This window comes from Asparagus officinalis, chromosome 5, assembly GCF_001876935.1.
Source record: "Asparagus officinalis chromosome 5, Aspof.V1, whole genome shotgun sequence".
Classification (NCBI taxonomy): Eukaryota; Viridiplantae; Streptophyta; class Magnoliopsida; order Asparagales; family Asparagaceae; genus Asparagus; species Asparagus officinalis.
In genome coordinates, this window is record NC_033798.1 from 19,586,761 (window position 1) to 19,597,818 (window position 11,058).

Genomic DNA, 11,058 nt, shown 5'->3' on the forward strand with positions numbered 1-11,058 from the left:
ACATCTTGATCATTGACGACTGTCAAACCCCTCCGTATTAAGTATTTGTCACTTAACACCAGGAACCCCTTTGAGTGATTTGTACGAGTCAACACTCCCACTATGATTTGTACTCCCACTCTTACTGTTCATTTGGTCAAAACTTCCTATAGTTAGGACCACAACCAAAATATCCTCTCGATTCCTTCCATGAACGAGATGTCCACTTTCAAATCGAGCGATCAAACCTTCCTACAGTTAGGATCGTCTCAAACCTCCCACCTGGTCAAACCTTCCTACAGTTAGGACCACAACCAAAATCTCCTCTCGATTCTTTCCATGAACGAGAGGCCCACTTTCAAATCGAGCGATCAAACATTCCTATAGTTAGGGTCGTCTCAAACCTCCTACCTGGTCAAACCTTCTTACAGTTAGGACCACAACCAAAATCTCCTCTCGATTCCTTTCATGGATGAGAGGTCCACTTTTAAATCGAGCGATCAAACCTTCCTACAGTTAGGGTCGTCTCAAACCTCCCATTTGGTTAAACCTTCCTACAGTTAGAGCCAAAATCGCAATTCACTCTCGATAAACGAGAAACCCACCTTTAGTTCGGTATTCAAACCTTCCGACAGTTAGGGTTATTTGAATCTTTTTGATTCTCGGAGTGGAGATCCCACTCTTAGTTTCGCCTCGCAGATTCTTAAAATGGAGATCCCACTTTGAGTTTCTTTTGCAACCGGAGATAGAATATAAAATTCTTCCTCTCCGGTGTCGGGTTCGTCTTTGCCCTGAGAAAAGACATCATCTTTTCAACTCATACGTGCCTCGCACGTACGGGGAATTTTATCCCGAATCCTAAGTAGGGATAAGTCAGCGCTTAACACGCGTTGTCGGTTTAGTCTTTCACCGATTGAAGAAGACACCAGAATCTAAAACTGGAGAATTTTATCCCGAATCCTAAGTAGGGATAAGTCAGCGCCTAACACGCGTTGCCGGTTAGTTCTCTAAGTAGGGATAAGTCAGCGCCTAACACGCGTTGCCGGTTAGTTCTTGACCGTAAAAAGAACAAAAGCCCACATATTTAACACGCGTTGCCGGTTAGTTCTTGACCGTAAAAAGAACAAAAGCCCACATATTCGACATTGTGGCAGACCGTTATTAATAACACCAAAATCCGCACCTTACATGCGCGGGGAACTTTATCTCGACTCCTAAATAGAGATAAGCCAACGCCTAACACGCATTGTCGGTTAGTTCTTGACTGTAAAAAAATAAAAGCTCACATATTCGACATTGTGGCAGGCTGTTATTAATAACGCCAAAATCCGCACCTTACACGCATGGGGAACTTTATCTCGACTCCTAAATAGAGATAAGCCAATGCCTAACACGCGTTGCCAGTTAGTCTTTGGTCGTGAAAAAGACAAAAACCTACATATTCGACATTGTGACAGGTTGTTATTAATAACACCACAATCCATGCCTTACACGTACGGGGAATTTTATCCCAAATTCTAAGTAGGGATAAGTCAACGCCAAACACGCGTTGCCGGTTTAGTATTCCAGCGATTAAAGAAGACACCAGAATCCGAGTCTGGGGAATTTTATCCCGAAGCCTAAGTAGGAATAAGTCAGCGCCTAATACGCGTTACCGGGTAGTCTATTCCCGTAAGAAAGACGAAGTCTACGTATTCAATATCACAGCACTAAAAAAGTTAACTCTTTTAGCACAACGTTTCATGCAGAACGGAATTAAACAATCCACATGCAAGCCCGATTCAAATGGTAATTGGTAAAAGCACGTCAAATCCGTTGATGGCGAGGATTTGCTAAAAATCCTGAGTCTGCATCTGATACATACGACCGGGTAGTCTATTCTCATGAGAAAGACGAAGTCTACGTATTCAATATTGTAGCACTAAAAGAGTTAACTCTTTTAGCACAACGTTACGTGCAGAATGGATTTAAATAATCTGCATGCTAGCCCGACTCAGACGGTAGTCGGTAAAGGCTAACCAAACCTGTTGATGGCTGAGAATTTGCTAAAAATTCTATAAATGTGAGAGTCATTGATGCACCAGTCCCATTAGTTGGTCTCGTGACTTGAGCATCCAACAACTTCAGAATAAGAGCCATACATGCAGATGAATCAGCTTTAACAGTTGGTCCTGCAGCCCCAACATTTGGGACCGACGCGCTCCAACACCTTAAGAGCATAAACTATGTAGACTCCATCATACGTACGAGTATAAACTATGTTAACGCCGATCAACGTGCTATAGTAAAGGTCGATGCTGGTCAACGCATTAGTAATTTTGCTAAAATAAGGCAAAGGATGATTTCAGGGTGTTCAATCGTATTCAGATATGAATTTCTGACGAAGATAATCAATTCAAAGTTAACTCAATAACACGAGCTAAATTCAGAAACTTACGCATCAACTTCAGTTCAAGATTTCGACAACGGTCAGACGATAAACGTAGCGCCGGAAGAACTTCATCTATTCGATAAAACACTGAATAGACTGAAGGCTAAAGAAGTCAAGAATTGAAGCAGTTTATAGATCCCTCTACGAGATTGAGAAAAAGACCTATCTTATCCAAAACATTCCAGACTCTTCTATAAAAGAATGAGTCTTAAATACTTTGGAGGGGTATCTGTAGGCGTCTAAAAATGCCTATAGGTGTCCGTACGCAGCTCGAAATAAAGAGTGGACGATTCAAGAAGAGTTATCCAATTGGCCGCTACGCACGCCAGTCAACTCGCGCACCTCAGTCAATGCGCGTACGTCAGTCAACACGCACCTGTCGGTCAGCCCACGCGCGTCAGTCAGCCACAAGTGACCAGACGCACTCGTCAGTCAGCTCGCGCGCGTCGATCAGATCAAAAGTGTCCGACGCGCCTGTCAGGCGGATCCAAAGTGCCTGACGTGCCTGTCAGGCAGATCCAAAGTGCCCGACGCACCTGTCAGTTGGATCCAAAGTGCCCAATGCGCCTGTCAGGCGGATCCAAAGTGCCCGACGTACCTGTCAGGCGGATATTAAAGTGCCCGATGCAGCTGTCAGGAAGATCCAAAGTGCCTGCCGTGCTTATCGGTCAGATCCAAAGTGACCGAACGCACTCGTCAATCAGCCCATGCGTGCCGGTCAGCTCCAAGTGACCGAACGCACTCATCAGTCAGCTCGCGCGCATCGATCAACTCCAAGTGCCGTAAAGAAGCTAACGAACACATGAAGCAAGTTAACAATGCGTACAAGTCAACAAGACGATCAAATACGCAAAACGGCAGAAAGTACAAATCCCAAAAAATCGGAAAACACGCCGACCCGCACCCGCGCGGGTCTGACCACGCCGACCCGCGCCCCCCGCAGGTCAGCAGGGCGTATCACATAGTTCCGACCCCAAAACGCGTTTTCGACAGTTTTAAGCGGTTTTCTCGGGATTTATCTGTTCCAAGGGTTCCCAACTGACTTGATATCATCCACAAACATGGTTAGATCGTTATTATCTGAAGATAAAGCCAAATCACTCATTCTTATCCGAAAACCCCTCAACCGAAGCTTATAAATACAGGCCTAGGGGCTCAGTTCAAAGAGAGAATATCAAGAGGACGAAACGCTGCCGAATTGGAGAGTGGAGCCACGAATTTACAACGAGGGGTTAGCTGATCTTGGCGAATTCCTGTGCATAAAAAGTGGAGTTCGAGAGATCTGAGACTCGTCCCCTATTCCTCCGGATTTAAGCTTAGTCTTAAATCTCGAGAAGAGCCGTGATCTCGCTTGGTCGGGATCATCGCTGCAGCGATTACTTCTTTCGTGAAGTAAGCGCTTTGATCAACTTAATCTGTCGACCGTATCTGATCCGTGGCGGTCCACTTATATCAACGTCCCCGGCACAGGGGAAGTTCCCACGCAAGCAGCGGGTGATAAACGTCTGTCGCGCTGTTTGACAAGAGTTGTACTTTTTGTATTTTTATTGTATAAGGAGATCTTATAAAAAGATCGACCTTTTTTTGTTTATTTGAGTTTATTGTAACGACCAAAGTTGTAATAGATTCGATGGCAATGAAAACATCAACTTTTGACCCAAACAATGGTTAATTTGGGTGTTTTTTTTTGGGGGGCGGGGGGGGGATTCCTATAAAAATCCCAAAAAAAAAAAGTTTTTTTGAAGACCACCTTTTGGTTTAAGGAGTCCTGGTCAATACAGTCTAAGCCTTTTTTTTGACAAAATTCTTCTCAAAATGGGGCCAAGATCAATCCCCACCCTTATTTTGAGTGGTTGCCAAACACAACAATAGCAATCTATGTATGACATGAAGTTAAACCACGCTTTGGGAAAATGTACCACTATGTAGTACAACCATTATCTTAGCAGTTTCGATGCAGTAGGTGACAATTTAATAGAAGCATACAGCATGCAAATCGGAGGCAATTAGATACGTCAAAAAAACAAATTCATGAGGACATAACCAGTCGAAAAGGCAAACGATGTCTTCATTCCCTCATCTTTCCTCTTTTTAAATATATATGTCTTCCAAGCTTCTCCCCTTCTTTCGGCCCCTTCACTAGCGTGTACACGGCTTCTCTATGGAAAAAAGCCCCTTTCCTCCATCATGATGAAGGCAATGCCTCCAGCACAACAGCCCCAAAGAAGGAAGAATGCCCACTTCATCAATCCTTCCTTTCTTCGACCCCTCCCCACTAGGATATCACTGACGAAACCCAGGAATGAAACTAGTGGTTGAAGTCATAGAAGCCCATGATCTTTTGCCCAGAGACGGAGAAGGCTCATCGAGTGCATTCGCAGAAGTGGACTACGATAACCAGCTAAGCCGAACACCAACCGTGACCAAAAACCTCAACCCCGTCTGGAACCAGAAGCTCGAGTTTCCACTCTCCGACCCAGAGAAACTCCAGACGCAAGGCGTCGAAGTTTCAGTCTACAACGACCGTAAAACTTTCCCTGCAGGCAGAAATTTCCTAGGCAAGGTTAGAGTCAAATGCTCGAATATCGTTCGTGAAGGCGAACAAGTCCTCCAAAGATTCCCACTAGAGAAAAAGTGGCTCTTTTCCTCTGTTAAGGGGCATATCGCCCTAAAAATCTACATATCTCCTAAACCCTTATCAATTAGTCCTCTGCTAGAAGAGGAAGAGAAAGAGGAGATCAAAGAGGCGATAAAAGAAGTTCAGGTTCAGACTTTCAGACACGTAGGCAAGAATCAGGTCGCACCTCAGAAAGGGAGGATTGTCGAGGAGAAACGTAAAGTGAATTCATCGGTGCCGACAGCTATGATGCATCAAGCTAAGCCGAGTTCCGCTGAGGAGTTCAAGCTGAAGGACACGAACCCGCAGCTTGGAGAGCGATGGAGAGCTGGCGGACATGGACGGGGTGGGTGGATGGGGATCGGAGCAGATAAGCTCACAAGCACTTATGATCTCGTTGAGCAGATGCATTATCTTTATGTGAGGGTTGAGAAGGCGAAGGATCTACCGACAAATCCATTAACTGGAAGCTGTGATCCGTATGCAGAAGTCAAGCTTGGCAATTATAGGGGAACTACCAAACACTTTGAGAAGAAGACTAACCCAGAATGGAATCAGGCATGATATATTTCAACTCACTCCTGATTATTTTGAAGTTGGTCTTGAGTTCTTTTTTCTTCATTTACTGAATGATTATGCACTATAGTATACAAAATCTCAAGTTCAACATGAATATTTACAATCACTTAGGACATTAATTAGCAAACTGCAGAGAGCTACTTGACAGTTCAATTTGTCTTTGAAATTTGTTTTAAACATTTATTATCTTATTATATCAAGAAATTCAAAGGCTTACGAAATTTAATGAATCCTTCAGGAAAAAAATTGACATAAATACTAATGTTTCTTCATATATTTTTCTACCAACGTCACACTTCAGGTGTAGGCTGTACTTAACGTTGATGTCATATGTTGCTGCATTTTATTTAAAACCTCAAATTACTATAATTAATTACACAATTCATCTGTGTGTCTTCAGTTATGATTCTCTTTATCACGTTTTCATTTTAATCATTTTTAGTTTCTCTTTCAATAACATCAACAACTTGTAACTTATGCCAACGGAGCTTTAGGTGTTTGCATTCTCCAAGGAGAGGATCCAGTCATCTGTACTCGAAGTCTATGTCAAGGACAAGGAAGTGGTGGCAAGAGACGACTATGTTGGTAAGGTAGTGTTCGATCTGAATGAAGTACCCACAAGAGTCCCACCCGATAGCCCGTTAGCCCCTCAATGGTACCGCCTTGAGAATCATCGAGGAGATGGAAAGGTGAGGGGGGAGATTATGCTCGCAGTGTGGATGGGGACTCAAGCTGACGAGGCATTTCCTGAGGCTTGGCATGCCGATGCAGCCTCAGTTCATGGGGAGGGGATTTATAGCATCAGATCGAAGGTTTATGTGTCGCCTAAGCTCTGGTACCTTCGAGTTAATGTTATTGAGGCACAGGATGTTCAACCTAATGATCAGAGTCGGGTTCCTGATGTTTTTGTCAAAGTTCAGGTGAGGAATCGCACTATTTATTCAATCATTTATCTCGGAAAGTATCCAAATCTGAATTGTACTTAGCTGGAACTTAGAATGGAAAAAAATTTTGTGAGATTTTCGACATTATACGGTCATTCATGCAATTTCTACACTTGATACGAGTTCTTGTGTAACAGGGAAGTTGTTTGATAGAGCTTGATATTTCTGATACTATTTTCTTGGGATGTTGTCCTCACTTCAGTCACTTAAACTAGCTTCTGGTGTTCTGATACCATTTGCTATGATTAATATCCTGTAATTACTCATTTAGATATTGTTCTAAACCTCATAGATTAAGTTTCATCATTGATATTGTTCATTTTAGAAGATAAATAAATCACTCTGATGTTGAACTACGTTTGAAGATAGACATGCCAATCTGTCATATTTTATATCCCGATACAAGATTCTGATCTCTATGGCAATAACAAGATCAGAAAATGGTCACTTATACCAGAACTCTTAACGAGTCATAAGCTTATCTTGAACTAATTAGCTAAGTTTTTCTTCCCTGAACATAAAACCTCTCCTCTTTCATGATAATGCAGGTGGGTAACCAAATGCTGAAAACCAAACACTGTCCAGCCCGAACACTGAGCCCTCTGTGGAATGAGGACCTCGTCTTCGTTGCAGCCGAACCTTTCGAAGAACAGCTTGTTCTAACCATCGAAGACCGCGTGAGCCTAACCAAGGACGAAATTCTTGGCCGCCTTGTCCTCCCCCTCACAGTCTTCGAGAAGAGGCTCGACCACCGTCCTGTCCACTCCCGTTGGTTCAACATGGAGCGTTTCGGGTTTGGCGTTCTGGAAGGTGAAAAGCGAAAGGAGCTCAGGTTCGCCACCCGAGTCCACCTCCGAGCCTGCCTCGAGGGCGGATATCATGTCATGGACGAGTCTACTATGTATATAAGCGACCAACGCCCGACTGCTCGTCAGCTGTGGAAGCAACCGATAGGCATACTAGAGGTCGGAATCTTAGGAGCACAGGGGCTTGTTCCGATGAAGACTAGAGATGGCCGAGGCACCACTGATGCGTACTGCGTGGCGAAGTATGGGCAGAAATGGGTCCGAACACGGACCATGATCGATTCGTTCTCGCCCAAATGGAATGAACAGTACACATGGGAGGTGTATGACCCGTGCACTGTCATCACGCTTGGAGTGTTCGACAACTGCCACCTTGGTCATGATAGGACCAACGGCGGAGGGACTCACGAATCGGAAAGGTCAGGATACGGTTGTCAACGCTGGAGGCTGATCGGATATACACGCACTCGTATCCGCTGATTGTCTTACAGCGGTCGGGGGTGAAGAAGATGGGGGAGCTTCAGTTAGCAGTGCGATTCACTTGCTTGTCTCTCATGAACACCATTTATCTCTACAGCCACCCACTTCTCCCTAAGATGCATTATCTGCATCCTTTTACGGTTAACCAACTCGACAGTCTCCGGTACCAAGCGATGAGCATAGTAGCGACAAGGCTAGGGAGAGCCGAGCCCCCCCTGAGGAAGGAGGTCGTCGAGTACATGCTCGACGTTGACTCGCACATGTGGAGCATGAGGCGGAGCAAGGCTAATTTCTTCCGCATAATGTCGGTCCTCTCTGGTGTCATAGGAACGTTTAGATGGCTTGGGGACGTGTGCAAGTGGAAGAACCCGATAACCACCGTGCTCGTTCATGTCCTCTTCCTAATACTCGTATGCTACCCCGAGCTAATACTGCCGACAATGTTTCTATACATGTTCTTGATCGGTCTTTGGAACTACCGGTTCCGGGCGAGGCACCCACCACACATGGACACGAGGCTGTCGTGGGCGGAGGCGGTGCATCCGGACGAGCTGGATGAGGAGTTTGACACGTTTCCGACGACTAAGCCACAGGATGTGGTGATGATGAGGTACGACAGGCTCCGAAGCGTGGCGAGGATACAGACGGTGGCCGGAGACCTGGCGGCTCAGGGGGAGAGGTTCCAGAGTTTGCTGAGCTGGAGAGATCCGAGGGCTACGTGCTTGTTTATAATCTTCTGCTTCTTGACGGCGGTGGTCCTGTACATTACGCCATTCAAGGTGGTGGCGCTGGTGGTCGGGCTTTATATGTTGAGGCATCCGAGGTTTCGGAGTAAGATGCCGTCGGTCCCCAGCAATTTCTTCAAGAGGCTGCCGTCGCGTGTTGACAGTATGCTTTGAGAGAGAGCTTGGAAGTTTTGGGAACGTGATGTGCATGGTTTGTGTTATTGTTGTCGAGCTTTCTTCTAGTTTGGTTTCGTTGTGTCGATCGGATTGGCGTAAAGGGAGAGGGGAGAGAGGAAACTCAAGGATGTCTGAAATAATGTGTGGATTTGTTAGGGGTTTTATCATACCGAGTTTTAGGCTTCGAAGTTCAAACGTATCAAGTTAGCTGGGCTGCTGAAGTGAGATGTGAAATCTACACTACAGAGCAAAAAAGTTAAGAAGAAGAATTATGAGGATGTTGTTTGCTGGTTATTGTGGATTACCTAACAGTCAACAGTGGGGGGAAAAAATATCAAACCACAATACTGAAGTCAATATTTTGAAGCTCTAGTTGAATCTAAAAACATTATATATTAAGAGCAGTCACAGCCAAAAATCAAAGTTTTTTTAATGAATGTCGATGGGTTCCGCTCGTAACCCTTGAGATTAAAACAAACATCTTTACAGATTACGTAATAAATAAATTCACTACTTCTGATGTTCACCAGAGCATAAGCAAATGGGTTATTTTATCAGCCGCTAGAAGAAAAGGCATGAGAAAGGTGGCAGACATAATGTTTTCACTAAAAGTGACAAGAATAATTAACCACTACAAGATGCGAATTCATCGACTTCCTCCGACTTTTAAGAGGATCATGTATTTCCTTTTGAAGCAAAGAATGAAGTCCAGTATTCCCCAGTCAACTGAAAACAAATGACGCCCCACGTTTTAGGATACAATGACATTCTCCAATAGAAAATTGATCCAAGTGAAAGTCATATATATGAAAGATACCAGCAGCAAGCAAAACAGTACATATAGACTCCAGTTAACCGAACTAGTGCAAAACTAAATGCACGCGAAACAATCAACAAGAATCCCCTAGAATAAAAAAAGTAAGCCTCTCATCCTTGACTCTAAATACTAGCTACAGCTAGCAACTTAAAATGCAAAATACCTAGGAGAGATCTCAAACAAGAGCATCCTCCGAACTAAAACTTAAGCTCATGTGGTTTCATGCCCTCGCTCAATGTGAATCTGGCGCCCAAGTACGACTTGAGATCTGGAACAGCTTCAATGGCCTTCAACAACAGTGAATCCACAGCTTTCTGATCGTCCTTCTTTTCCTGTGGGAGAGCCTTCTTTTCCTGTACCATAAGAACATAATACAAATGAGGGCATTACCTACCGAGTAGAAGCGAACACAATTGAAAGAACAATTAAACAATAGATCATTAGTAACTCAAAGAAACAAACCTCTTTCTCTCCTTCGAAGAACTCTCCGTCAGTCTTCTTCACCTTCTTCTTGCCTTCCTTTGCGAAGTACTCGTCATCAAACTTGTCAACATTAACTCCGGAAATATCAACCTTGGTAGATGTTCCAATCACATAGGACTGGTTAACACGTCGAAGAGGCACTCCATTAACCTTGAAAGGCCCTGCAGAGAGAGTAAGTAGCAACAGAATTATGGAATTGGAGATTAACAGAACAGGTGCACAATACATACCAGGCCCAAATTGATTGATCAACAAAAAAATGATAAAAATAAAATTCACCAAACAATTCTTAAAAAAAAAGAAAAGAAAAAAGAAGCCACCATATATGAATCGGCCAACTGTCTGCGAGATAACGCTGCATCGATATGTATTTTTTCCAATGAATGTAAGGTTTCCGATAGACTTTCTAATTTCGAATCAGAATGTTCTGTGCAGGGTATGCCAGTAATTTCATTAACACCTGCCAACATAGTCTTATTAAACAAACCATATTATGCAATGATACCTCCTTGCACCTAAAGTTCGAAGAGTTTGGCATGATTAAGGTAGCTCATTACTCTTAAAATATCAAAGACATAGCTCAGTACTCTTAAAATATCAAAGACATACTTGAACAATAAACTATCCAGTATCTTCTAAATTCAAATCACTTCCTTCGTATCTGTAATAGCCCAAACAAATAAAAAAAGAAGGAAAAAAAATTGAAAAATCACACTATTCCTATGTCGGTGATTCCACTGCCTCACCATGTCGGTAAAGTTTCCACTGCATCACAGTAGTATAAAAAGGAGGCAAGAGTGGAGAAATTTGGGTTAAAAAAAATAAATATATAGAAGAAGAAGAAACAGAGGAAACCAGTGACAGAAAGGGGAAAAATCAAAGGTATAAACTCTCTTCTTCCTTGTTTTTCTTTGATTTAAGAAATTAATACTTAACGTCCTAAGAAATTGAGGAGAAAAAAATAATAATAAGAGAATACGTACCTGGCCGCCGGCGAGTGCTATTGTTGACCATAACCGC

At 43.5% G+C, this 11,058-nt stretch overlaps 2 protein-coding genes across 2 annotated transcripts in view; one reads left to right on the forward strand and one right to left on the reverse strand.

Moving 5' to 3' along the window:
* Nucleotides 4,408–9,061, forward strand: LOC109842682 (FT-interacting protein 1-like). Its single transcript, XM_020411529.1, is given in 4 exon segments — nt 4,408–5,585; nt 6,101–6,526; nt 7,099–7,750; nt 7,753–9,061. Coding segments are annotated over 4 exon segments (2,934 nt in total). The 5' UTR covers nt 4,408–4,712; the 3' UTR covers nt 8,736–9,061.
* The window catches only part of LOC109840803 (60S ribosomal protein L6-like), a 15,380-nt gene continuing 13,762 nt past the window's right edge, over nt 9,441–11,058 (reverse strand). Inside the window, exons 3-4 of the mRNA XM_020409577.1 lie at nt 10,018–10,199; nt 9,441–9,908 (exon numbers count right to left, since the gene is read on the reverse strand). Coding sequence (XP_020265166.1) covers nt 9,753–9,908; nt 10,018–10,199 — 338 coding nt within the window. The 3' untranslated portion in view covers nt 9,441–9,752. The remainder of the gene's footprint in view (nt 9,909–10,017; nt 10,200–11,058) is intronic.